Source organism: Salmo salar, chromosome ssa18, assembly GCF_905237065.1.
Source record: "Salmo salar chromosome ssa18, Ssal_v3.1, whole genome shotgun sequence".
NCBI lineage: Eukaryota > Metazoa > Chordata > Actinopteri > Salmoniformes > Salmonidae > Salmo > Salmo salar.
Window position 1 is genome coordinate 33409010 of NC_059459.1, and position 27978 is coordinate 33436987.

At 41.0% G+C, this 27978-nt stretch overlaps 1 protein-coding gene across 11 annotated transcripts in view; it reads right to left on the bottom strand.

Moving 5' to 3' along the window:
• Nucleotides 1–27978, bottom strand: part of LOC106560286 (adhesion G protein-coupled receptor B3) — a 366901-nt gene that overhangs the window by 246976 nt on the left and 91947 nt on the right. For 9 of the 11 annotated variants that reach the window (XM_045701052.1, XM_045701056.1, XM_045701054.1 and 6 more), the window contains exons 3-4: nt 7684–7794; nt 4055–4216 (exon numbers count right to left, since the gene is read on the bottom strand). The exons of 1 other annotated variant lie outside the window; for it this stretch is intronic. In XM_045701052.1, the coding sequence (XP_045557008.1) occupies nt 4055–4216; nt 7684–7794 (273 nt within the window). The remainder of the gene's footprint in view (nt 1–4054; nt 4217–7683; nt 7795–27978) is intronic. One more of the 11 variants, XM_045701057.1, reaches the window with a different exon arrangement.

Consider the following 27978-nt stretch of genomic DNA (forward strand, 5'->3'; position numbering starts at 1 on the left):
AGGTTAGGGGTCAAGTATAAGGTTTCAACTTTATTATCCCAGGGAAAAATGTAGTTTTGCAGCAAGAGCATGGTACACAACAGACATAAAATAGACAGTTTAATTGCTGTCGCTGTTTCTGCTACATGACACAATTTGATCAATAATATTCAGCAAAACAGAAAGCACATATACGTGGTCCAACCAGTGAGCTTTACCCTGAACGACCACAAAGTAGTAATCATGGGGTTGTGGGACCACGTGGGGCTTCCATCTTTAGGAAGTGAAATGAGTTTGACCTAATATTACTTCTGTGTAGTGATTCATATTCACATACTGCTTGCTGATCTGCCAAGCAGAAGTACCGGCTTACAAAGAACAACATAGTATTTCTACAAAATGGCCGACATCTAATACTGTGTCAGGCTAGACTGTTTGGCGCTTCTTAGAACTGTCTCAGAATGTCTTCTCTATCACCTGGGATAAAACATAATCTGGTCACCGGTGTGTTAAGAGTGCCAAGTTATCCTGCCAAGTGGCCTATCCCTCCTTCAACGCCTCTGATTGCTTCATGAAAACGCAAATCCCGCTCAAACATTGTTAATTAAAATCAAAGTCCCAATCGCACCTGAGAAAGAGAAAGAGAGAGAAAGAGAGAGAGAGAGAGAACGAGAGAGACAGTGGGATGGATGGGGAGAGTGTATCTCTTCTGTGAAGGATCAACACCATATTCTACGATCACAAAGTCAGGCTTATAATGAAGAGCTTTTATCAGATAGGACTCCCGAGTGCTCCTGATTGGCACTGCGGTCTAAGGCACTGCATCTCAGTGCAAGAAGTGTCACTACAGACCCTGGTTAGATTCCAGGCTGTATAACAACCGGCCGGGATCGGGAGTCCCATAGGGCGGAGCACAATTGGCCCAGCGCCGTCCGGATTAGGGTTTGGCTGGGGTAGGCCGTCATTGTAAATAAGAATTTGTTCTTAACTGAATTGCCTAGTTGAATAAATAAAAATCGGGTAAGGCTGGAGTTCTTTAGTTCAGTTAGAAATATAATCAGAGTACAGGTTGAGCTACAAGTCTGGCTCTGTGTTCCAAATGGCTCCCTATATATTGCACTACTTTTGAAGAAATGGCACCCTATTCCCCATGTAGTACACTACTTTTGACCAAATGGCACCCTATTCCCTACGTAGTGGACTCCTTTTGATCAGAGCACTATGGGTCCTTGTCAAAAGTAACGCACTATATACGAAATCGGTTGCCATTTGGGACGAAGACTGTGCCTTCTTCCTTATTAAAGGACATATAATTGAAATCAGTGTTGGAACAGTGAACAAGCCTTCTCTGCAGTGGAATAAACTATTTACAACTGAAAAGAAAGGTGGAATTATGTAAGACTTTTTTTGGGCCGTTTTCAACAAATTGGTATAAAAATACCATCTCTAAATTGGGTAACGTTGCATTTGAATAACTCTGTCATCAAGGTGCTCTAGTAGTGAGCTTCTAGTGAGGATTGAAATGAGACAAACTGCTCCACTGTGACATCACACTTTACCGACATAAGGACTTCCTAACATGTTCATAAGCCATACATAACACATTAATAAGCAGTTGACTTTCTAAATGCTCAAATCAACTTCCATCAACAACCACCAGTTTATTTTTTATTATTTTTACCTGGTTTTCCTCTGTGTCAAATTCTAAACGTTTAACAGTCTTATAAATGAGAATACTTCTTTGTTTGGTTTCATTCTAGAATTACTTGAAAGGAGGAAGTTGTTTTGACCTGTCCTGCACCGCTCCTTCCTCTCCATGTTCTTGTCATGTTTCCTTTTAAACTCTCATCATATTGTTTTGTATTTTCTTCTGTGCAAAAAAAACAACATAAGATGACATATATTGCCTTGTCTTGTGGTTGTTGACATAAGCAGTTATGAATGCAGCCAATATGTATAGGTTATGAATGTGTTATAAAGTCCTTGTGTAGTGGCCTTCAAGGAAAATGTTCCCTGCATGTATTTCTGTCCTTGAAAACTATTTTACTAAGACAAACACAGATTTCAATATTTCTGCTGTCGATTTGACTACATTACTGGCCTGAAACAACGGCACATTACTTCCAGGGAAAGAGACAGCTTAGCCCATTAGCCAGCTGCCAAAACCTCACCAAGGGGGAAATAATGGATTATTTGGGAAGCACTATCACTTCTGGTTGTCTTATTCTTCATTACAATCCAGGGGGACACCTGGGGTATATGGCTCTGTAGGCTGACTGCTTCAATTATTGTTTCTGAATGGAAGAGGGTGATTCATACAGTTCAGCTAGCTACCAGAGCTTGTTGGGTCAGTTCAGCTAGCTACCAGAGCTTGTTGGGTCAGTTCAGCTAGCTACCAGAGCGTGTTGGGTCAGTTCAGCTAGCTACCAGAGCTTGTTGGGTCAGTTCAGCTAGCTACCAGAGCTTGTTGGGTCAGTTCAGCTAGCTACCAGAACGTGTTGGGTCAGTTCAGCTAGCTACCAGAGCGTGTTGGGTCAGTTCAGCTAGCTACCAGAGCTTGTTTGGTCAGTTCAGCTAGCTACCAGAACGTGTTGGGTCAGTTCAGCTAGCTACCAGAGCTTGTTGGGTCAGTTCAGCTAGCTACCAGAGCGTGTTGGGTCAGTTCAGCTAGCTACCAGAACGTGTTGGGTCAGTTCAGCTAGCTATCAGAACGTGTTGGGTCAGTTCAGCTAGCTACCAGAACGTGTTGGGTCAGTTCAGCTAGCTACCAGAACGTGTTGGGTCAGTTCAGCTAGCTACCAGAGCGTGTTGGGTCAGTTCAGCTAGCTACCAGAACGTGTTGGGTCAGTTCAGCTAGCTACCAGAACGTGTTGGGTCAGTTCAGCTAGCTACCAGAACGTGTTGGGTCAGTTCAGCTAGCTACCAGAGCTTGTCAGGTTAGAAATGGTAAATGAAAACGGTTTGGAATAATGTCTTGCCCTCTTGTCTGACCCTTGAGAAAACTGCCAACCCTACACTTAGTCATGACACATCTTAATGTGGACTACGTCTGACTAAATGTCAGAGAGCTGGTCGCATGAATTTCTGATTAGCCGACTTTTATATGACTTTGTGCCTAAATGTAATTTCAGAGACACTTTCCTCCACATAGAAGTGTGGCTCCTAAAATTCCCTGCAAATCAACAGATGTGAAAACACTAAGATTAGTATGACAGCTGCTGTTGAACACAGGGATATCTACATACAGTAGACACACACAGAAGATGGGTTTCTTCTCCACAATTCAGAAGGTAATACATCACAAATCACCAACAATAACCAATGACTGTCTTGTGTAGGAGAATGTTGTGTTTATAACAAAATACTGAATGTCACCTTCTGCCAAAAAAACACAACAACTGTCAACAGTGTAAGACGTTACAACATTCTAAAGACCCCAGAGGAGCAAAATGCATCAACTGGACCAACAACCCAAAAATATTAAGTACCAGACTAAGTATGCAAAAATCTAGGCAACATTTCATCAACTCAACTACTGTAACAGCCTACATCGAGATAAATATGTCTTGCAGTATAATTGTACAGATACTGCTATATATATACAATATACCACTAACCTTGACCTTCAAGCAAACACACTGAACCCTGGAGACACAAACCAGAATCTACAATTCCCTAATCTCCATAACATGCAAAACTACAGAACTACATCACTGTCAATCATTTCAGGAGTTGTGGTGAAATGACTTATCATTATATGGGAAGAGATGGATTACATAGACAACACTTCTGAAAAACACCGTGACATGCACAAAGAGAAGAAAGCATCACCAGATAATAGATGTCTAACAATAATAATAATAATAATAACAATAATAATAATACATGAAATAATAATATTAAGTAATAAGAATATAACCAAATAGACTAGTTAAAAGGTCAAACTAAACAGTAACTAAAACATTGGTTTGATGGTCAATTCAAAGCAAGCACAACAATGCACACATAGAAAAATGAAGGGTGAAGGAGAAAGACGTTATAACAAGTAAAGTAATAATGCTGCAGCTATTACTACCTGGACAGGGGACAGTGTTATTGCAAACCCTTGACTCTCTTAAAGGGCCGCTGCAGTGTGTTCCGTATGGTGAACCACATGTTCTTGTTCGCACCTGCGACCCTTGGCCGCATGAAACTGAGCATGAGCTCCACTGGGACCACTCCTCTGCACCAGATTCACCTGTGTAGAGGGAGAAGGGTGACACCAGTTAAATGCAGCAACACGGTCACATGATTAGCCCAGGGGGTGGGGCTACAGGGGGTGGGGCTATACTGGGGTGGAGCTTTGTGCTGGGGCGGGGTTTCAAGGTAGAGCAACGGGGGAGGAGTTATTCTAAACTACTACTACGTTAATGGGGAGGGATATTAACCTAGTTAACTTTAATATTTAACTAAATAGACATGTTTTACCTTTATGTGATCTTTGATAAATGATTAATAAGAGAGAAGACCACGACTCTGTTGGTCATTGGCCCCATATCTCTTGATCCAGTTCCTTTGATTTCCCATTCATCATTTTGTAAGTGTTGTTGTATTGTGATTGCAGGGAACAAGAACCTTTATGACTAGTAATTGGTCAAAAAGCTGTTTGTTCAAAAACCTTGTCTGGCTCCCATGAACGGAGTCTCAAGTAGAAAGAAAATTAATCTTATTGTGTCATAGTAAAGTACAAATGGTTTGGACTAACTGTACAGATGGATCATAGTAAAGGCCAAAATGGTTTGGAGGAACTGTACAGATGGAGAATAGTAAAGTCCCAAATGGTTTGGAGGAACTGTACAGATGGAGAATAATAAAGTCCCAAATGGTTTGGAGGAACTGTACAGATGGAGAATAATAAAGTCCCAAATGGTTTGGAGGAACTGTCAGATGGAGAATAATAAAGTCCCAAATGGTTTGGAGGAACTGTACAGATGCATCATAGTAAAGTCCCAAATGGTTTGGAGGAACTGTACAGATGGAGAATAATAAAGTCCCAAATGGTTTGGAGGAACTGTACAGATGGAGAATAATAAAGTCCCAAATGGTTTGGAGGAACTGTACAGATGCATCATAGTAAAGTCCCAAATGGTTTGGAGGAACTGTACAGATGCATCATAGTAAAGTCCCTAATGGTTTGGAGGAACTGTACAGATGCATCATAATTGACACTAATCATTTGTCAGATTTAGTCTGAAGGACATTTATTCAAAGATCACAGCAAAGCTCCACATCACAGGCCCCAGTGTTACTTCTGATCACAATAAGGGATTTGGCCCTTTATCTGACTAAAATGTATTACATCTTACAGCTACAGTTCACCTTCATCTTTCATACTGACACATGCATCAATAAAACCAAATCAAATGTTTCAAAAAGCTCTATAAAATGTAAAAGAACATGGTTGCATGCAAGAAGGACATCTACTAGTGAAATAAAAGTTCAACTTGAATGGAGAGTTAGTTAATGAGAAGTCTAGAGTATGGATCCCACAGCAGTGTTACAGCACTACAGTCTACAGTGCAGTTTCCTTGACAACCAGAGAGGATCTTACTCCAATGCATATTAATTAGTGTTTGATCACAATTTGTGAAAACATTATATTTTTTTTTTGCCAGTTTATATTTTTCTTAAGAGTACTGGGGAAACGAGAGGGAAGAAAAACTCCCCTTTTCATTTTATTCAGAAGATCACAGCTTGTTGCATGGAAGTAACATTCACAGTGCCAGTTTGCATTGGGTTCATAAAATACTATTTTTCCAAACAGCAGAATGTGACAAAAGGTCTGCTGGTGTGTCACACTCCTATTATGACATGTTTTAACTGTCGATACTGAATATTTAAATGTACAGTTAGATTAAAAGGTTATTTCTAGAACCTAAAACGATTCTTCGGCTGTCCCCATATGAGAACCCTTTGAAGAACCCTTTTTGGTTCCAGGTAGAACCCTTTCAACAGAGAGTTTAACATGGAACTCAAAATGGCCCTACCTGGAACCAAAAATGGTTTTCCTATGGGGACAGCCAAAGAACCCTTTTGGAAGCCTTCTTTCTAGGAGTGTATACAAAGTATACCAGTTTAATTCTCAGAGGTACAACTTCATACACTGGTTGTATATAAACACATGTGGAGTGAATTTGCTTATGTGTGTGCCGTTAGGTGGTAATTCCCAATAACAAAAGCATTGCCTTACTGACAGCGAATGTCAACAATGCATCAGTATGTCCTGGGTGATGCCTTTCAATGCAAAAATATGATCATGTCACAAATCCAAAAGCCATGAAATGCTGAATAAATTGAATAAACGCTAACATTGGTTATGCTAACACCCTTGGCATTGAGCTAAGTAGGTAGGGTGAATAGAACAATCCAAGATAGCTTAGTTGTGTGTTAGAAAGCAAGAAGACAACATTCAAATATTTTGATTATAGTTTAAGATGTACGTGTGATGTTCAATTTCAACGAGGCTTTATTTGCATAAGAGATTTGGAAATTTCAGCTCTGAATACATTTATATGTAATTGAAATCTTATGAAGATTTCCCTCTGTATTGTGTCACTAAGCTGCAGTATAATAGGACTGATATAGATTGATTCAACCCAATAGGGATATACTGTAAACCCTATTATATATAATTGGTCTGATCAGAATTATAATAGACTTTGAAAGGTGGATCAATTGGTAAGATGAAGCAGTACAGGGAGAGTCAATTAGACAATCTAAGAATGGAAGAACTGAAGAGCAAAGTGATGGGGTCCATAAGAGACAAATAACACACTCCCACAGCGTGTTGGAATGGAGACATGCTGTTAGGATTTAGTAAACAACAAAGTGGATTTGCAAATTAAAATGAAAGTAAGGCAGGTGTGTTGATCAATGTCACAGATTTAAAAGTAACAACAAATGAGGTGAAATTGGGTTTAAAAAAAATTAAAAGCCAAACAAACAATTAACGGAACCCAGAAACATGTTTTTTTAAAAAAAAAAAAACGAAATTAGAAAGTAAAGGGAAAGAAATAGAAAAAAAAGAATAGTCTTTATCGCAGTGCGTTTGGATTGAGCCTAGAAACCCTCTATGAGGAACTGGAGAAGCAATGAAGATGCCTTTCAATTCATTTCTATCCTCCTGCAATTTTAGAATGGATACAATCATCACTATATTTTTGTATATTCGACTGGTTTAAGTTAAGATTTTAGTTTATCTTACATTAAACAATAATTATCAAAACCATTTTTTATTCAGTATGTGTTTCACTCTTGCCGAAGGCAGTAGGAGTTGTCGATGAAGGACATTTTTCAAATGTTATTAAGCACACGTTTAAGGATATTATTAACTGTGACAGGGCGCAATTTTTCCTACCTTTAATATTTGAGAAACGAGTAATGCACTTGCCAACTCGCTGTGTAACAACAAATGAACAGAGACCCAGGGAGCCCAATTATAGTTGTTATTCTATGTAAATACTCAAAGGGAAAAGGAACATTTGTCTAGTGGGTTTTAATGTGAATAGCAACAGAAGAAGGAGGAGGTGGTAAGAGGTTAAAAAAAATACAGAAACATTATCACCTAAAAGGTGCAGCACAAGAGAGAGCATGCAAGTGACTTAGATGAAATTAAGTTTATAGTTAACAAAATAAAAGGTGAAAGGAACATAACTATTGTATTACCAGTTTGTGCCATAAATTTAGCAGATTCAGCTTGCTCCTGCAGGGCCTTTGTGTCAAAGACTGATCTGGGCCGCTGACTTTTTACAGTATGTTCGCCGATCATTCCATATTCTAGAGACAGAATAGAGGTTCAATGAAAGCTAGGCTTTAACAGTAGGAATCTTCCAGAGACAAAAAATAAAACGTATTACAAACTGTTTTTCAAAGATATATGCGTAGTAGAAAAACTGCAGTACTGTACATGGCTAGAAACAAAGATCATACAAGAGTAAATATGTAGATATATATTTAACTTGTCATTTTTACTTTAAAGCATAAGAAGGAACAATGCATCGTATTTATAACGAACGTGGGTGAGTTGAGAGTAGTATTAATTGACTTTAAAAGCACAGCTTAAGACACATAGCATACATGCAAATATCATAAGCCCACATCGGTTTTAATAAGACACTATTACTTCCCATAGTCCCTCAAGCCCCACTCCCTCCCTCCCAATCCCTACCACCCCCAAACCACCCCCCAAGAAAACCCCAAAAGAAAATGAAAGTAAAAATGTGTAAGCTATCTGGAAGCCACAGAGGAGGGGGTCAGGGTCATGAACATAACATGATACTATTGATCCACAGTTTCTTTAACAGATTCCAGACATTTTGTTTTTGTAATTAGTTGAGCTCAGTAGAATATTTGGACATCCCAAATGGCACCCTATTCCCTACATAGTTCCCTATGGGCCCTGGTCAACAGTGGTGCACTATGTAGGGGATAGGGTGCCATTTTGGACAGCCTATGAGTCTGGGAAATCACTTTATAATCATTTAACATCATAAGTTCTATTAACTGACAAATGTATTCTGAGCTGTCTGATTATAATTGTTACTCCCTTTGTTGTTGTCCTTTAATACATGGGTGATGCGACATGTTTGGCCGCATAGATTTTTAGTCCCGGTGAAGGGGTGTAACAAATTTCGCAACAAGTGTTATTTTTTATTCAAAAACTTGACTAGCATGCCGATGCAAAGATAGAGTATGTGTTTTCTTCAATCCGTTTGGAGTAGTATGCACTGCAGGTGATATGTGTTACACAACAGATACCTCACATAGCAGGTGTGTGTTAGTACTGTGGAGTAAACCATACATACAACATCGTCTGTGAGGATGTTTGGGGTCATATTGTCTGGAGTAGTGAGGATGTTTGGGGTCATATTGTCTGGAGTAGTGAGGATGTCTGGGGTCATATTGTCTGGAGTGGTGAGGATGTTTGGGGTTATATTGTCTGGAGTAGTGAGGATGTTTGGGGTCATATTGTCTGGAGTAGTGAGGATGTTTGGGGTCATATTGGCTGGAGTAGTGGATGTTTGGGGTCATATTGTCTGGAGTAGTGAGGATGTTTGGGGTCATATAGTCTGGAGTAGTGAGGATGTTTGGGGTCATATTGTCTGGAGTAGTGAGGATGTTTGGGGTCATATTGTCTGGAGTAGTGAGGATGTTTGGGGTCATATTGTCTGGAGTAGTGAGGATGTTTGGGGTCATATTGTCTGGAGTAGTGAGGATGTTTGGGGTCATATCGTCTGGAGTAGTGAGGATGTTTGGGGTCATATAGTCTGCAGTCTCAGATCTGATGCTGTGTTTCTCCCAGTAGGTAATGTACTGTATGTGTGATGAGTATAGGTGAGCAGTGTCAAAGAGGAGAGAGGCACACTGACTAGAACTAAGTACCAGTACAACACAGCCATGCTTTTGATACTAATCGGGAATCACAAAAGAACTAGCATTAATCCAAAACCAAGAACCACTGAGTATTGGGAAAACCAATATAAAGAACCCCTTTCAGACTACTAAGCCGAGCCAAGGTGAGCTGTACTGTGCTGGCCTGGTTACTCATCCTTGTTACTCATCCTGCCATCACCATAGCTGATGGAACCGTGCTGGAAAGGACAAGTGAGGGGGAAATACCACAGTAAGGTTCAGGTAGGCACGATACTGTAAAAAAAGGATAGGTTTCCATATCTGGTTCACATTGCTGTTCTGATGAGGCGGCCATTAGTACACGTTGTACTGAAACCAGTCATTGGCAGAAGGTAACCTGGAGAGTTAATAACCAGGACGTGATTGTTATCACCATGATTCATGATCACCGCTATACACGAGGACATGTCACATACATAATGTATATGTTCCTGATCTCTCAATGCTGTCTGAAATGGTCTCTGACACATTTCTAAAGAACCAGGAAGGAACATTGATGGGGAATGTTGCCCTTGACTTGAACCAAGTGAGTGAAACAGCTTGATGTGGGTGTGTGTTTTCCCAGGCAGCTTGACTGCATCCTCCTGTTCCAACCTGTTTGATTCAATTTCAATAAACACATTATAAAGTATGACTAATCGTGGGTTGCTAAGGGTTTGCTGGACTACATCCATCATCTTTAAAGACAGCTAGAATATTAAGGCACCTTGAGGTAAGGCACCTTTAGCGTTCTTAAATTTCAAGTTCTTGATCTCTCTGTCTTTAGTACTTGTGTATCATGTCAACCAGGAACAAAACATGATGATGTATTTTTACTGTCACACATTTGTTTCTTGTGACGGTCTTTTGTGCTGGGACATTCTGTTAATATGATGACGAGTAGAGGAAACACCACTACACAAGCTGTGTGTGTGTGTGTGTGTGTGTGTGTGTGTGTGTGTGTGTGTGTGTGTGTGTGTGTGTGTGTGTGTGTGTGTGTGTGTGTGTGTGTGTGTGTGTGTGTGTGTGTGTGTGTGTGTGTGTGTGTGTGTGTGTGTGTGTGTGTGTGTGTGTGTGTGTGTGGGTGTGTGTGTGGGTGTGTGTGAGCTCCAATGCCTCGTCAAAACCACATCACATCAATGGTTTTCAAAGAGTCTGGGTACGATGGACTGAACCACATCTCAGGAGAAGGAGATGGTCCCCACACACAATGAACTGAGTTAACTCTGGTGATGAATGGTGATAGTCACTATCTAGATTAAAGACTGACCAGACCAGGCCAGACACCTTGCTATCGGAACATTTTCCCAGATACTTGATGGGAATGGATCGACCTCTCTCTCTCTCTCTCTCTCTCTCTCTCTCTCTCTCTCTCTCTCTCTCTCTCTCTCTCTCTCTCTCTCTCTCTCTCTCCCCTCTCTCTCTCTCTCTCTCAGCGCCTTACTCAGACAATAACCCTATCCCGAAAAAGCAATGGACTGAGCCATCTTTTGCTCCCACAGCTTACAGATGATGATGTGTTGCTTGTAGATTTATACGGTATTATATATTGTGAAAGGCTAGCAGTGCATCAATACAGTCCAGGTAGGTAGGGGAGAGCGAATGGAGCAGAGCAGAGCGGAGCACAAAGCAAAAACAGGGTACCATAGAAATGTGGTGCAGCATAAGCTCAGTGAGGTAGAATTGAAGAGCAGGCGCAGTACAGTAGTCAAGGTCCAAGCTATTCAAAAGGCTATTCAAAAAAACATGACATCGATGCCTGTGCTTAAAGGGCTGGATCACACAAATTACAAATTACAATTTGACCTCATTTTATGGATAACTACCAAATAATCTGTGGACCTGCAGTATGGGGTCAGTGACCCAAAATATGGCTTAGTAGTGTATTTAACATTATCATTGTTGCATGGAAACGGATGGGAGTCGATGGATTTTTCTGTTAGCATTCTTCAGGTAGCTCACCTACATTGACTTACTTCAAACCGTGTTGTACAGCAACGTGCTGCCCTTTTAAGGTTGTATGTATTTACACCATTTTCAACAGTATCGCTAATAGCTAGGGGTCAAAGTACTTTGAAAAGAAGCAGGTTTGTTATTTACAGCAGTGGCATATACTGTACAATGGTAGAGAAGTCATTATACGCCAACATAGATTTCAAGTCCCAAAGTCAATAATGACTGAATAGCATGATGACATCTTAACATCCACTACAGAATACAATACATTCATGAGCCAAGAGCCAGCAAAAGACAAGTATTGTCATGAACAAAAGAAAAACCCTCACACAGAGATGGTGATGGCTGGGAATGCTATTAGCTAAAATAATCCACTTAAATCTGTCTTCAATATTGCACAGCAGACCTGGGTTCAAGTACTATTTGAAAACATTTCAGACACTTCATCTCTGCTTGACTGAGTTAACTGAGTTGGCCTGGCTTAATGGACCAACGGAATAGTCCCAGAACTGCAAACCTCACCCACCTAGCCCCTGAAGGCAAAGGCAAATGCTGAAAGTATTTAGACAGATTTCGAATAGTATTTCAACCCAGGTCTGCTGTACAATAAGTAATCCGTTACCTGATTTCACATGCAAATCCCTAGTAGCAACTGAAGGTTAACCTCAATGACACGAACAGACTGGCAAAGCATGGAGTGTTTCCCAAATGGCAACCTATTCCCTATATAGTGCACTTCATTTGACAAGAGCCCATTGGTACACTAAATAGAGAAAAGGGTCCCATTTGGGACGCAACCATGGTTTACAGTCCTGAAGATGGTACAGCACAACACTACAGTTGTTACTGTCTGCGTCCATTAATAGTAGAGGTGAGAGGAGAGACGGAAGAAGTGCTGACCAGGGGAAATGTTTATGGTGAGTCTCAGTCAGGACAGTATCTTATAATGTAGATGTGACTGTGCTATGAAGATACATCTGTACTGTATACAGGGAGATGATTGGGTGGCATTCAGGACAACCCCTCACCTTTAATATTGCAGATAGGTTGCGGCTTCCATCAATTGTCTGCATCATTTCCAATCCCCCATATAATTTGGGGGGTAAAATATATATATATATATATATATATATATATATATATATATGTATGTATGTATATAGTATGTATAAGCAGGAAGTAGAAGCCTAAGTGTTGTTGTCCATTAGTTTACTCCAATTAGGGGAGGGGTGGTAGGGTTCAAGTAAATAAAAATAAAAATAATGAAGCAAAATATATTTAAAAAATATATCTATATTTTTTTAATAAAAATAATGAAGCAAAATATATTTTAAAAAATATCTATATAATATATTTAGCTTCATTTTTATTTTGCTTCATTATTTGTATTTTTATTTATTTGAACCCTACCACCCCTCCCCTAATTGGAGTAAACTAATGGACAACAACACTTAGGCTTCTACTTCCTGCTTATACATACAATATCCATTTTACAGACACAGTATATTTTACATTAGTTATCTTTTGTTTGTTTTTAGTCCCATCCTTCAGCTCCCCTCAACCCCTCCCATCTATCTCTGAAGACCATCCAGTCCCATCCTTCAGCTCCCCTCAACCCCTCCCATCTATCTCTGAACACCATCCAGTCCCATCCTTCAGCTCCCCTCAACCCCTCCCATTTATCTCTGAAGACCATCCAGTCCCATCCTTCAGCTCCCCTCAACCCCTCCCATCTATCTCTGAACACCATCCAGTCTCATCCTTCAGCTCCCCTCAACCCCTACCATCTATCTCTGAACACCATCCAGTTTTGATTTCTATTTGCCATATATTTTTCCACTGTGCTGTTTCACAAAAGTTCTGAACCTATGATCTAATGATTCTGTCTCTTCGCAGTAAAATCTGCAGAGCTGGGATGGGTGTATCCCCCATATATACAGTGTAACATTCTATTGGTTGCATGAACTTTGTATAATTTTAATTGAAAAATTCAATCCAGTGTCGTTTTGTGTATTAGTTCATAAACCACATGACATGGAATTGGTACATCGAAAATCTCTTCCCAACTATTTAACAATTTATATGGCACAGCTGTCAATTTTTAGGTACTTAAATGAAACTGATATACTTTTTTATTTATCACAATTTTCTTTCATTTTCCCCCTTCCACTAGTTGGTTGTAATTTTGGGTAGAGCAGATGTTTCCATATATTTGTGTTAGCTGCATGTGTGACATAACACCACCAGTCTTATTTATCATATCATTTACAAAGATTATACATTTTTATACATTCTCCAAAAATATATATTTTTATAAATTAGTTTATTTGAGTTTAACCATAACATTTGTTGTAATATTTTTTCTGTCTTTTCTGGTGGATTAAACTCAAATTCAAATCAATTCAAATCATATTTTATTGGTCACATACTCATGGTTAGCAGATGTTAATGCGAGTGTAGTGAAATGCTTGTGCTTCTAGTTCCGACCATGCAGTAAAATCTAACAAGTAATCTAACAATTTCACAACAACTACCTTATACACACAAGTGTAAAGGAATGAATAAGAATATGTACATTATATCCAGTAGTTCTTCCCGGCTGTTTGTAATAAGACTTAAGATTTCCTGGGGTAACAGTGTAAGAAATAATACATACAAAAAAAAATACTGCATAGTTTTCTAAGAACGCCAAGCGAGGTGACCATCTCTGTCGGCACCATGTTGAAGACAAATTTCTATGGCTTCTTTTAAAAATAGCGGTATTTTGGAGATTATTTCATTTTCAAATGACTGAAAGGGAGAGGTTGTAATCTGATTTGAGGGAAAAAGGCCATTCTTGAACATGGGGTGTGACATTCTTACTAAACTGCTAGAGAACCAGTTTGGATTTAAGTATAACTTTTGTATGACTGAAGGCTTTAGTGAGAGGTCCAATGCTTTAATAAGGTCTGCTCTCTGAATTCATATTCATTACATAAATAGGCCTTTTAATTTTGTCTGGCTTGCTACTCCAAATAAAATGGAAAATGTTTTGCTTATATAATTTAAAAAACACATCGCGAGGTATAGGCAAGGCCATATGCAGATATGTAAACTTGAATATGACTAAAGGGTTAATCAGGGTGATTTTTCCACAGATAGACAGGTATTTTCCTTTCCATGGTAGCAAGATAGTACCTATTTTTGCTAACGTTCTATTCAAATGTATTGTAGTGAGATGATTTCTTTATTTCGAGATATGAATACTGAGTATGTCCACTTCACCGTCAGACCATTTTATTTGTAAAATTCAAAATACGCAATATAGTAAACTTATCATAATTTGGTTGTAATCCAGAGAGATTATAAAACTATCTAGATCCTCTATGAGGCTGTGGAGGGATCCAAGTTGTGGATTTAAAAGAAAACCTTAATCATCAGTGTACAAGGACAAACCAACCTTACTATCAGCATTCAAGGACAAACCTACCTTACTATTAGTATTCAAGGACATCCCTACCTTACTATCAACATTCAAGGACATCCCTACCTTACTATCAGCATTCAAGGACAACCCTTACTTACTATCAGCATTACTTTGGGTGCCTGACACGCAACAAAGTCAAATGTTTAGCTATCTTTGGTTTAGGTTAAAAGTTATTCAAAGGTTAAATATGTTTTGTTTTGGTATCTGCTAGATTGGGGGCCATTTTATGTGACATCCTTTTACATGATTTTGAGGAATAAATGATGAGTACATGGCCTGTAATTTGGGACTATACCAATGATTATGGCATCATTATAGATGACTGATTGCATGGTCACAGATAAAACCATGATTACAGCATACAAAATCATTGAACGTTGATAACGATGTTGTGGTGATATTGAAATTTGTTCATTTGGTTTAGGGGCTAGATGTCAATATGGGATTGGCCATGATCAGTCTCTTTCAGATAACAGTGGGAATATTTAGGAGAGGCACATATTCATCAACACATTAATATAATGTATAGTAAATGCCATTTAGCAGACACTTTTATCCAAAGAGACTGGGTGGTCGCAGGAATCTAACCCACTATCTGGGAATTGCAAGTACCCTTTCCTCTAAAAACTGAGATTTTAATTTGTTTTATTTATTTATCATAAAGCTCAGTGGACATGGCTAAACAGGAAGCTCAGTGGACATAGCTGAACAGGAAGCTCAGTGGACATAGCTGAACAGAAAGCTCAGTGGACATGGCTGAACAGGATGCTCTGTGGACATGGCTGAACAGGAAGCTCAGTGGACATGACTGCTGTTTAGGTCACTGTTCTCACCACTTATATACCCATATGGTCCTTGTATTGTTTAATGGCCTATGAATTACGATCGTGACAGGGTCGATAACAACTGGGAGATTCCCTTGTTCCCCAACGTCCCTCATAGAGAACCCGACAAAAATCTTTTCTCTGTAATCCCATTCATCATGTGACCAGGGATGTAGTGGTAAAAAACAGATGGTTGAATCCTGAGCATCATGGGTACATAAGAGGGTAATTCAAAGAACAGGTGGGTTAACACGATTCCCAAAATGAAATAGATCAGTGAACTGAATGGAGTTATACCTTATACCCACTACTTCCACACAAATACAACACGGGTCTAGACTGCACCTCTTCTGCACTCTATACAAGTCTTCTTCTTTTATTGTCTATAGCTAGCTACTGCTCTCATGTTTGACTCTTCTGTCCCACAGCTGTTTCCCATCACTTAGCTACAGTATCTCTGTCCCAACAGCTGTTTCCCATCACTTAGCTACAGTATCTCTGTCACAACAGCTGTTTCCATCACTTAGCTACAGTATCTCTGCCCAACAGCAGTTTACCATCACTTAGCTACAGTATCTCTGTCACAACAGCTGTTTACCATCACTTAGCTACAGTATCTCTGTCCCAACAGCTGTTTCCATCACTTAGCTACAGTATCTCTGTCACAACAGCTGTTTCCCATCACTTAGCTACAGTATCTCTGACACAACAGCAGTTTACCATCCCTTAGCTACAGTATCTCTGTCACAAAAGCTGTTTCCCATCACTTAGCTACAGTACCTCTGTCCCGACAGCTGTTTCCCATCACTTAGCTACAGTATCTCTGTCACAACAGCAGTTTACCATCACTTAGCTACAGTATCTCTGTCACAACAGCTGTTTACCATCACTTAGCTACAGTATCTCTGTCACAACAGCTGTTTCCATCACTTAGCTACAGTATCTCTGTCACAACAGCAGTTTACCATCACTTAGCTACAGTATCTCTGTCCCAACAGCAGTTTACCATCACTTAGCGACAGTGTCTCTGTCACAACAGCAGTTTCCCATAACTTAGCTACAGTATCTCTGTCTCAACAGCAGAAGCTTTAAGGTAGGAGGGCCACTTCTTCATGCTGTCCGCCCCATCCCTGGCTGTGGGCAATCACTTTCCATTCAGTCTGACTGCCTGCCTACCCTGCAGAATAGAATGGATATGGAAGAGAGAGAGAGAAGGATGGAGCCAGATAGCAGAGAGACAGACGTTACCATCAGTGACACTCATCTTGATACACAAGTCACATCTGTGTGTGGGTGTGTCTGTGTGTCTGTGTGTGTGTGTGTGAGAGTGTGTGTGTTTGTGTGTATGTCTGTGTTTGTGTCTGTGTGTGTGTTTCTGTGAGTGTGTGTGTGTGTTTGAGGAGGGGGGATGTGTGTCTGTGTGATAAATGTCTGTGTGTGTGTGTTTTTGTGTTTGTGTGTGTGTCTGTGTGTGTGTTTCTGTGAGTGGGTTTGTGTGTGTGTATGTGTGTGTGTGTGTGATATGTAAGTGTGTGCGTGTGCGTGTGTGTGTGTGTGTGGGGGGGGGGGGGATCTACCTACATCTAATATATGTGCTAGTGATTTTTGTCTAAAACACTGTGTTCCATTCAAACATTTGACCAACTCAGCACTGTACAACACAACAACATCATCACACATAACAAATCAACTGTTTACAAGGAAGAATCAAATCACTGATGAATTGATTCATTGACTGTTGATCTACAGTCTATACCCATCACATTCTCACTTGCACAATGGCCAGATGTCAAGATGGCTGATCACAGGTAGTGAGTAACAAGATGGCTGATCACAGGTAGTGAGGAACAAGATGGCTGATCACAGGTAGCGAGTATCCAGATGACTGATCACAGGTAGTGAGTATCAAGATGGCTGATCACAGGTAGTGAGGAACAAGATGGCTGATCACAGGTAGTGAGTATCAAGATGTCTGATCACAGGTAGTGAGTAACAAGATGGCTGATCACAGGTAGTGAGGAACAAGATGGCTGATCACAGGTAGTGAGTATCAAGATGACTGATCACAGGTAGTGAGTAACAAGATGGCTGATCACAGGTAGTGAGTATCCAGATGGCTGATCACAGGTAGTGAGTAACAAGATGGCTGATCACAGGTAGTGAGTAACAAGATGGCTGATCACAGGTAGTGAGTATCCAGACGGCTGATCACAGGTAGTGAGTAACAAGATGGCTGATCACAGGTAGTGAGTATCCAGATGGCTGATCACAGGTAGTGAGTATCCAGATGGCTGATCACAGGTAGTGAGTATCAAGATGGCTGATCACAGGTAGTGAGGAACAAGATGGCTGATCACAGGTAGCGAGCATCCAGATGGCTGATCACAGGGAGTGAGTAACAAGATGGCTGATCACATGTAGTGAGTATCCAGATGGCTGATCACAGGTAGTGAGTAACAAGATGGCTGATCACAGGTAGTGAGTATCAAGATGGCTGATCACAGGTAGTGAGTAACAAGATGGCTGATCACAGGTAGTGAGTATCCAGATGGCTGATCACAGGTAGTGAGTAACAAGATGGCTGATCACAGGTAGTGAGTATCAAGATGGCTGATCACAGGTAGTGAGTAAAGGCTGATCACAGCTAGTTAGTAACAAGATGGCTGATCACAGGTAATGAGTATCCAGATGGCTGATCACAGGTAGTGAGTAACAAGATGGCTGATCACAGGTAGTGAGTAACAAGATGGCTGATCACAGGTAGTGAGTAACAAGATGGCTGATCACAGGTAGTGAGTAACAAGATGGCTGATCACAGGTAATGAGTATCTGGGACAAAATGAGTCCCAGCGTCTAGAAGCGTTGTCATGGCTTTATGACTGTGATCCACTGACTGCAACCAGGACTAGGTATTAACACTAAGCCTATGATCTCCTGAGCCCCAGAGAGACCTCCCCTCTATGTGAGAGACATTTAATTTACAAGTCCACCTTCAACAGTGTGTGTGTGTGTGTGTGTGTGTGGACGTGTTCCATGTGTAATTTTACTGAGAGGCAGTCAAAGCCTGGCCTCTTAGCCGATGAGGCGGATGACGGATGTGTCTAACCTTGCATGAAATGAGCCTTTACTCAGAGGAGGGCCTTATGAGCAGCTTCCATCAGGGTCTGCTCCTCCCTCTGTTCCTCTCCTCCGCTCCTCTCATCTCTTCTCCTCTGTTCCTCTTTTCCCTTCTGTTGCCTAGCCCTAGCTCTGCCCCTGCTGGACTGACTGTCTCTCCTCTTCCCACTCCTCCATTCTCCTCTCCATTTATCTCCTCTCCTCTCTTCTCCTCCATTCCCTTCCCTGACCCAGCTCCATCCCCATGACTGTCTGGCTGACTCCTCTCCTCTATTCTCCTCTCCTCTCTCCTCTCCTCTCCTCCCCCTCAGCTCCCCTTATATCCTCCTCTCCTCTCTTCTCCTCCATTCCCTTCCCTGACCCAGCTCCATCCCCATACCTGGCTGGCTGACTCCTCTCCTCTATTCTCCTCTCCTCCCCCTCCTCAGCTCCCCTTATATCCTCCTCTCCTCTATTCTCCTCTCCTCTCTCCTCTCCTCCCCCTCAGCTCCCCTTATATCCTCCTCTCCTCTCTTCTCCTCCATTCCCTTCCCTGACCCAGCTCCATCCTCATGCCTGGCTGGCTGACTGACTGTCTGTAAGGCTGTCACAAATTCAGCTCTTAATGAGAACTATTAATTACTGCTGCAGTTTGAAGAGTAGGAGCTCCCGGAATAGAGGATGGAGGATAGACGGAGGAATAAGCTACAGGGCTCCAAATGAAAAGGGAGTGATAGGGATACCTCTTCCTCCTCAGTCAGTCTGTCAGTCTGTCTGTCAGTCTGTCTGTCAGCCTGTCAGTCAGCCTGTCAGTCTTAGCACTGGAAGCACCAGTTCTCAGCAGACATAACTACTGAGGGAGAGAGTCGACTGAAAAGTGGGTCATCAAGTCAAGTTTATAGGAGATTGTTTATTTACAACTGGTTTCACAGACCCTTACAGACACCTCCAGGACTATTTCAAACCATGTCTATGAAAACAAGACTGAACCTCCTGATTACACTAAATGAAATTCCATCTGAGAACAGGCATGTTGGTTCTTTATAGTTGTGTTTCTGGTAAAGAGTGAGGATTCAATACCTTTTGGAGAACTGAGTGGCGATGGTCTTACGTGTACCTGTACCGTAAGAAATAACCTGTTTTATGGTCCAGCGACTTATACATATTGTAAAATTTGATTCCCCGATCTTGGCTACGGCCAGATGACTTCAGAATAGGTTTTCATATCACACACCTCCACACACACCCACGGTCAGCAGAGTCCTGTCCCCTATGTGTCTGTAACTGATAACATCCCCACCCTGTAGGCCTGCTGTAGCTAGAGAATCAACACCAACATCTATAAAGCTGTGGTCCAACTCCACTAATCTACATAGCCATTACAGGAACCCTCTTCCATGGGCAGTACCATATGCTTGGGCCTAAAAAAAAAAAGCTACAAAAAAGCTAAATTAGTCCATCATTAACAAAATGAGGGGGTTGCACGGAATCAGACAATTGACCAGTGATCCCCTGAGATGCATAATTATCCATCATATTACTCATGACCATCTGTTAATTTCCTGTCAGCTGACTCCCCTAATGTAATGACTCAAAGGATGCTTCCCACATGGCACCCTATTCCCTATTAAGTGCACTTAATTATTTCAAAAGTAGCACTTATTTACTTCAAGGGAATAGGGTGCCATTTGGGATGCAAACAAATCCAAGGCCAATCAGAAAAGTGGTGCAACAACTGCATCTTGGGTAAAGAACAGTACCGTGTAAATACATTTTATATTTACATTTTAGTCATTTAGCAGACGCTCTTATCAAGAACGACTTACAGTAGTGAATGCATACATTTCATACATTTTTATTTTTTCGTACTGGCCCCCCGTGGGAATCGAACCCACAACCCTGGCGTTGCAAACACCATGCTCTACCAACTGAGCTACAGGGAAGGCCTATATGGGGAACCTAGTGTAATAAGTATGTTAAGATAAACAAAAAAAGAAATATAATACTGTTACAATGGATGTGAACTACTGGACTAAGTACATGTCTGTGTCTGTTATCACCATTATAGTTAGCAAATGATCACCAAAAACTTGATGTATAATAATGGTCCATTTCTGAGGAGAGATAAAAATCTATCGGTTCTAAACAGTAGAGAGGTTCTAAACAGTAGTTGAAGCTGAGAGAGGCTCTAAACAGTAGTTGAAGCTGAGAGAGGCTCTAAACAGTAGTTGAAGGTGAGAGAGGCTCTAAACAGTAGTTGAAGCTGAGAGAGGCTCTAAACAGTAGTTGAAGCTGAGAGGCTCTAAACAGTAGAGAGGTTCTAAACAGTATTTGAAGCTGAGAGAGGCTCTAAACAGTAGTTGAAGCTGAGAGAGGCTCTAAACTGTAGTTGAAGCTGAGAGAGGCTCTAAACAGTAGAGAGGTTCTAAACAGTAGTTGAAGCTGAGAGAGGCTCTAAACAGTAGTTGAAGCTGAGAGAGGCTCTAAACTGTAGTTGAAGCTGAGAGATTCTCTAAACAGTAGTTGAAGCTGAGAGAAGCTCTAAACAGTAATTGAAGCTGAGAGAGGCTCTAAACAGTAGAGAGAGGTTCTAAACAGTAGAGAGGGTCTAAACAGTAGTTGAAGCTGAGAGAGGCTCTAAACAGTAGTTGAAGCTGAGAGAGGTTCTGAACAGTAGTTGAAGCTGAGAGAGGTTCTAAACAGTAGTTGAAGCTGAGGGAGGCTCTAAACAGTAGTTGATGCTGAGAGGCTCTAAACAGTAGAGGGAGGTTGTAAACAGTAGTTGAAGCTGAGAGAGGTTGTAAACAGTAGTTGAAGCTGAGAGAGGCTCTAAACAGTAGAGAGGTTCTAAACAGTAGTTGAAGCTGAGAGAGGTTGTAAACAGTAGTTGAAGCTGAGAGAGGTTCTAAACAGTAGTTGAAGCTGAGAGAGGCTCTAAACAGTAGAGAGAGGCTCTAAACAGTAGTTGAAGCTAAGAGAGGCTCTAAACTGTATTTGAAGCTGAGAGAGGCTCTAAACAGTAGTTGAAGCTGAGAGAAGCTCTAAACAGTAGTTGAAGCTGAGAGAGGCTCTAAACAGTAGAGAGAGGTTCTAAACAGTAGAGAGGTTCTAAACAGTAGTTGAAGCTGAGAGAGGCTCTAAACAGTAGTTGAAGCTGAGAGAGGTTCTAAACAGTAGTTGAAGCTGAGAGAGGTTCTAAACAGTAGTTGAAGCTGAGAGAGGCTCTAAACAGTAGTTGAAGCTGAGAGAGGCTCTAAACAGTAGAGAGGTTCTAAACAGTAGTTGAAGCTGAGAGAGGTTGGAAACAGTAGTTGAAGCTGAGAGAGGTTCTAAACAGTAGTTGAAGCTGAGAGAGGCTCTAAACTGTAGTTGAAGATGAGAGAGGTTCTAAACAGTAGTTGAAGCTGAGAGAGGTTGTAAACAGTAGTTGAAGCTGAGAGAGGCTCTAAACAGTAGAGAGAGGTTCTAAACAGTAGTTGAAGCTGAGAGAGTTTCTAAACAGTAGAGGGAGGTTCTAAACAGTATTTGAAGCTGAGAGAGGTTCTGAACAGTAGAGGGAGGTTCTAAACAGTAGTTGAAGCTGAGAGAGGTTCTAAACAGTAGAGGGAGGTTCTAAACAATTGTTGAAGCTGAGAGAGGTTCTAAACAGTAGTTGAAGCTGAGAGAGGTTCTAAACAGTAGTTGAAGCTGAGAGAGGTTCTAAACAGTAGTGGAAGCTGAGAGAGGTTCTAAACAGTAGTTGAAGCTGAGAGAGGTTCTAAACAGTAGTTGAAGCTGAGAGAGGTTCTAAACAGTAGTTGAAGCTGAGAGAGGTTCTAAACAGTAGAGGGAGGTTCTAAACAGTAGTGGAAGCTGAGAGAGGTTCTAAACAGTAGTTGAAGCTGAGAGAGGTTCTAAACAGTAGTTGAAGCTGAGAGAGATTCTAGACAGTAGTTGAAGCTGAGAGAGGTTCTAAACAGTAGTTGAAGCTGAGAGAGTTTCTAAACAGTAGAGGGAGGTTCTAAACAGTATTTGAAGCTAAGAGAGGTTCTGAACAGTAGAGGGAGGTTCTAAACAGTAGTTGAAGCTGAGAGAGGTTCTAAACAGTAGAGGGAGGTTCTAAACAATTGTTGAAGCTGAGAGAGGTTCTAAACAGTAGTTGAAGCTGAGAGAGGTTCTAAACAGTAGTTGAAGCTGAGAGAGGTTCTAAACAGTAGAGGGAGGTTCTAAACAGTAGTGGAAGCTGAGAGAGGTTCTAAACAGTAGTTGAAGCTGAGAGAGGTTCTAAACAGTAGTTGAAGCTGAGAGAGGTTCTAAACAGTAGAGGGAGGTTCTAAACAGTATTTGAAGCTGAGAGAGGTTCTGAACAGTAGAGAGAGGTTGGAAACAGTAGTTGAAGCTGAGAGAGGTTCTAAACAGTAGTTGAAGCTGAGAGAGGCTCTAAACTGTAGTTGAAGATGAGAGAGGTTCTAAACAGTAGTTGAAGCTGAGAGAGGTTGTAAACAGTAGTTGAAGCTGAGAGAGGCTCTAAACAGTAGAGAGAGGTTCTAAACAGTAGTTGAAGCTGAGAGAGGTTCTAAACAGTAGAGGGAGGTTCTAAACAATTGTTGAAGCTGAGAGAGGTTCTAAACAGTAGTTGAAGCTGAGAGAGGTTCTAAACAGTAGTTGAAGCTGAGAGAGGTTCTAAACAGTAGAGGGAGGTTCTAAACAGTAGTGGAAGCTGAGAGAGGTTCTAAACAGTAGTTGAAGCTGAGAGAGGTTCTAAACAGTAGTTGAAGCTGAGAGAGATTCTAGACAGTAGTTGAAGCTGAGAGAGGTTCTAAACAGTAGTTGAAGCTGAGAGAGGTTCTAAACAGTAGTTGAAGCTGAGAGAGGTTCTAAACAGTATTTGAAGCTGAGAGAGGTTCTGAACAGTAGAGGGAGGTTCTAAACAGTAGTTGAAGCTGAGAGAGGTTCTAAACAGTAGTTGAAGCTGAGAGAGGTTCTGAACAGTAGTTGAAGCTGAGAGAGGTTCTAAACAGTAGAGGAGGTTCTAAACAGTAGTTGAAGCTGAGAGAGGTTCTAAACAGTAGAAGGAGGATCTAAACAGTAGTTGAAGCTGAGAGAGGTTCTAAACAGTAGAAGGAGGTTCTAAACAGTAGTTGAAGCTGAGAGGCTCTAAACAGTAGAAGGAGGTTCTAAACAGTAGTTGAAGCTGAGAGAGGTTCTAAGCAGTAGTTGAAGCTGAGAGAGGTTCTAAACAGTATTTGAAGCTGAGAGAGGTTCTAAACAGTAGTTGAAGCTGAGAGAGGCTCTGAACAGTAGTTGAAGCTGAGAGAGGTTCTGAACAGTACTAAGAATCACTCCTGAATGATCTGCTGATGTATATGCCTGTGGCTATCACCACCAAATGATTGTCAACAATATAAAAAAAATCATAACGAAAAACAAATAATCATGATGCTATCCATTATTAAAAATCTATTTCAGAATGTGTCTGAATGTATGTGAATGTATGAGTGCACTAAATGGGGAATAGGGTTCCATTTGAGACATTTGAGAGGGAGGTTCTAAACAGTAGTTGAAGCTGAGAGAGGTTCTAAACAGTAGTTGAAGCTGAGAGAGGTTCTAAACAGTAGAGGGAGGTTCTAAACAGTAGTTGAAGCTGAGAGAGGTTCTAAACAGTAGTTGAAGCTGAGAGAGGTTCTAAACAGTAGTTGAAGCTGAGAGAGGTTCTAAACAGTAGTTGAAGCTGAGAGAGGTTCTGAACAGTAGAGGGAGATTCTAAACAGTAGTTGAAGCTGAGAGAGGTTCTAAACAGTAGTTGAAGCTGAGAGAGGTTCTGAACAGTAGTTGAAGCTGAGAGAGGTTCTAAACAGTAGAGGGAGGTTCTAAACAGTAGTTGAAGCTGAGAGAGGTTCTAAACAGTAGTTGAAGCTGAGAGAGGCTCTAAACAGTAGTTGAAGCTGAGAGAGGTTCTAAACAGTAGTTGAAGCTGAGAGAGGCTCTAAATAGTAGAAGGAGGTTCTAAACAGTAGTTGAAGCTGAGAGAGGTCCTAAACAGTAGAAGGAGGTTCTAAACAGTAGTTGAAGCTGAGAGAGGTTCTAAACAGTAGAAGGAGGTTCTAAACAGTAGTTGAAGCTGAGAGGCTCTAAACAGTAGAAGGAGGTTCTAAACAGTATTTGAAGCTGAGAGGCTCTAAACAGTAGAAGGAGGTTCTAAACAGTAGTTGAAGCTGAGAGAGGTTCTAAACAGTAGTTGAAGCTGAGAGAGGTTCTGAACAGTAGTTGAAGCTGAGAGAGGTTTTGAACAGTACTAAGAATCCCTACTGAATGATCTGCTGATGTATATGCCTGTGGCTATCACCACCAAATGATTGTCAACAATATAAAAAAAATCATAACGAAAAACAAATAATCATGATGCTATCCATTATTAAAAAATCTATTTCAGAATGTGTCTGAATGTATGTGAATGTATGAGTGCACTAAATGGGGAATAGGGTTCCATTTGAGACACAGACTACATGATAAAGCTGCAGAGACACTAATCGTCTTTAAGCAGTGACTCTTATAACAGCCTATAGATGGAGCTCTCACGTTGTCTAAACACGGCATTAGACAGGCCCTGTTGCTGGGCAGGCACTAGCAGGCACACTGAGCAGATCACCACAGCTCAGCTCTCTCCTCTCTTTCTTTGTCTCCCCTCTCCATCCTCTCCTCCCTCTCTGCTGTCCATATGAGTGAGTGAGTGAGAGTGAGTGAGTGAGTGAGTGACTAGAAGTCCTACAAGCTGTTATCACACTGTAGTAGCAGCAGGTCTGTGTGATAAAGGAAGCAGCAGGTCTGTGTGTTACAGGAAGCAGCAGGTCTGTGTGTTAAAGGAAGCAGCAGGTCTGTGTGTTAAAGGAAGCAGCAGGTCTGTGTGTTAAAGGAAGCAGCAGGTATGTGTGTTACAGGGAGCAGCAGGTCTGTGTGTTAAAGGAAGCAGCAGGTCTGTGTGTTACAGGGAGCAGCAGGTATGTGTGTTAAAAGAAGCAGCAGGTCTGTGTGTTAAAGGAAGCAGCAGGTCTGTGTGTTACAGGGAGAAGCAGGTCTGTGTGTTAAAGGAAGCAGCAGGTCTGTGTGTTACAGGGAGAAGCAGGTCTGTGTGTTACAGGGAGCAGCAGGTCTGTGTGTTACAGGAAGCAGCAGGTCTGTGTGTTACAGGGAGAAGCAGGTCTGTGTGTTAAAGGAAGCAGCAGGTCTGTGTGTTACAGGGAGCAGCTGGTCTGTGTGTTACAGGGAGCAGCTGGTCTGTGTGTTAAAGGAAGCAGCAGGTCTGTGTAAAGGAAGCAGCAGGTCTGTGTGTTACAGGGAGAAGCAGGTCTGTGTGTTACAGGGAGCAGCAGGTATGTGTGTTACAGGAAGCAGCAGGTCTGTGTGTTACATGGAGTAGCAGGTCTGTGTGTTATAGGAAGCAGCAGGTCTGTGTGTTACAGGAAGCAGCAGGTCTGTGTGTTACAGGGAGCAGCAGGTCTGTGTGTTAAAGGAAGCAGCAGGTCTGTGTGTTTAAATAAGCAACAAAGCTAATCATTATGATTATATCCCAGTCTTGGGGAAACATTTAATGTCCTTTATCCACCGACTGTATGATCTCATGTATGTTAATAATATGTGTGGGGTCTGCCTCTGGCTCCATTTTTCAAAGAATAAATCACTCGAGGATAATTCAGCCTCATTACAAAATGTCATGAAGCATTAGACCTGCAATAAACAATGGATTGTGGTGCCACAAACTAAAAGTTTGGATTACATTTTTCCCACATAAAAGAGAACGGAAAATGAATTGACTAATAATTCTGACTGCACGTGGTTAAAGTGAATTGTAGTTATCAGCCGTCCTTGGCTTTCAACTCAGCTGTGTGATGCTATCAGGAAATGGATGGTCTGCTGATGGTCTGGTGTAAAGGCAATGCCAACGTTTCAGCACATTACTGGTCAAATCAGCATCCTTTTCCCATCTGTCATGACAGCCTTAACATTCAAATCGTCACCCTAATCCTAACCCTAACCCTAATCCTAATCCTAATCCTAACCCTAACCCTAACCCTAACCCTAATCCTAACCCTAACCCTAACCCTAACCCTAATCCTAATCCTAACCCTAACTGGACTAGCTGATTAGGTTTTGGTGCAGAGATTTTCCACAAGAAAACACTGCTGCTAATCCACCCATGACTGATTCAAACATCAGAGATGGTATAGTGAGTAGTGAGACGCCATGTCAAAGTCCACATTTCAACACATTATGGTTCAAATCAACAGTCACCACTGCTAAAGCGTCCAGCCATCCAAACACTAGGGAGGGTGTAGCTAGTGACATGAAATGACTTCCGTGTGGAGTAGACTTCTGTGTGTCAACATGAATGGATACTGTTTAGTGATGAAATGACTTGTGTGTGTCAACATGAATGGATACTGTTTAGTGATGAAATGACTTCTGTGTGTCAACATGAATGGATACTGTTTAGTGATGAAATGACTTCTGTGTGTCAACATGAATGGATACTGTTTAGTGATGAAATGACTTCTGTGTGTCAACATGAATGGATACTGTTTAGTGATGAAATGACTTGTGTGTGTCAACATGAATGGATACTGTTTAGTGATGAAATGACTTCTGTGTGTCAACATGAATGGATACTGTTTAGTGATGAAATGACTTCTGTGTGTCAACATGAATGGATACTGTTTAGTGATGAAATGACTTCTGTGTGTCAACATGAATGGATACTGTTTAGTGATGAAATGACTTGTGTGTGTCAACATGAATGGATACTGTTTAGTGATGAAATGACTTCTGTGTGTCAACATGAATGGATACTGTTTAGTGATGAAATGACTTCTGTGTGTCAACATGAATGGATACTGTTTAGTGATGAAATGACTTGTGTGTGTCAACATGAATGGATACTGTTTAGTGATGAAATGACTTCTGTGTGTCAACATGAATGGATACTGTTTAGTGATGAAATGACTTCTGTGTGTCAACATGAATGGATACTGTTTAGTGATGAAATGACTTCTGTGTGTCAACATGAATGGATACTGTTTAGCTCAGCTGCTGAAGGAGTGTGTTTATATGTAAATAGTGAGAATTCAGAATGCATTGAATATGCATTTTTATTGCATAATGAAAAAAAAATATTTAAATAAAGTACAAATAATACTGTTCACTTCAAATGTTCATCTTCAAATTCCATGCCGAACACAAAGTTGCTGTCTCCCT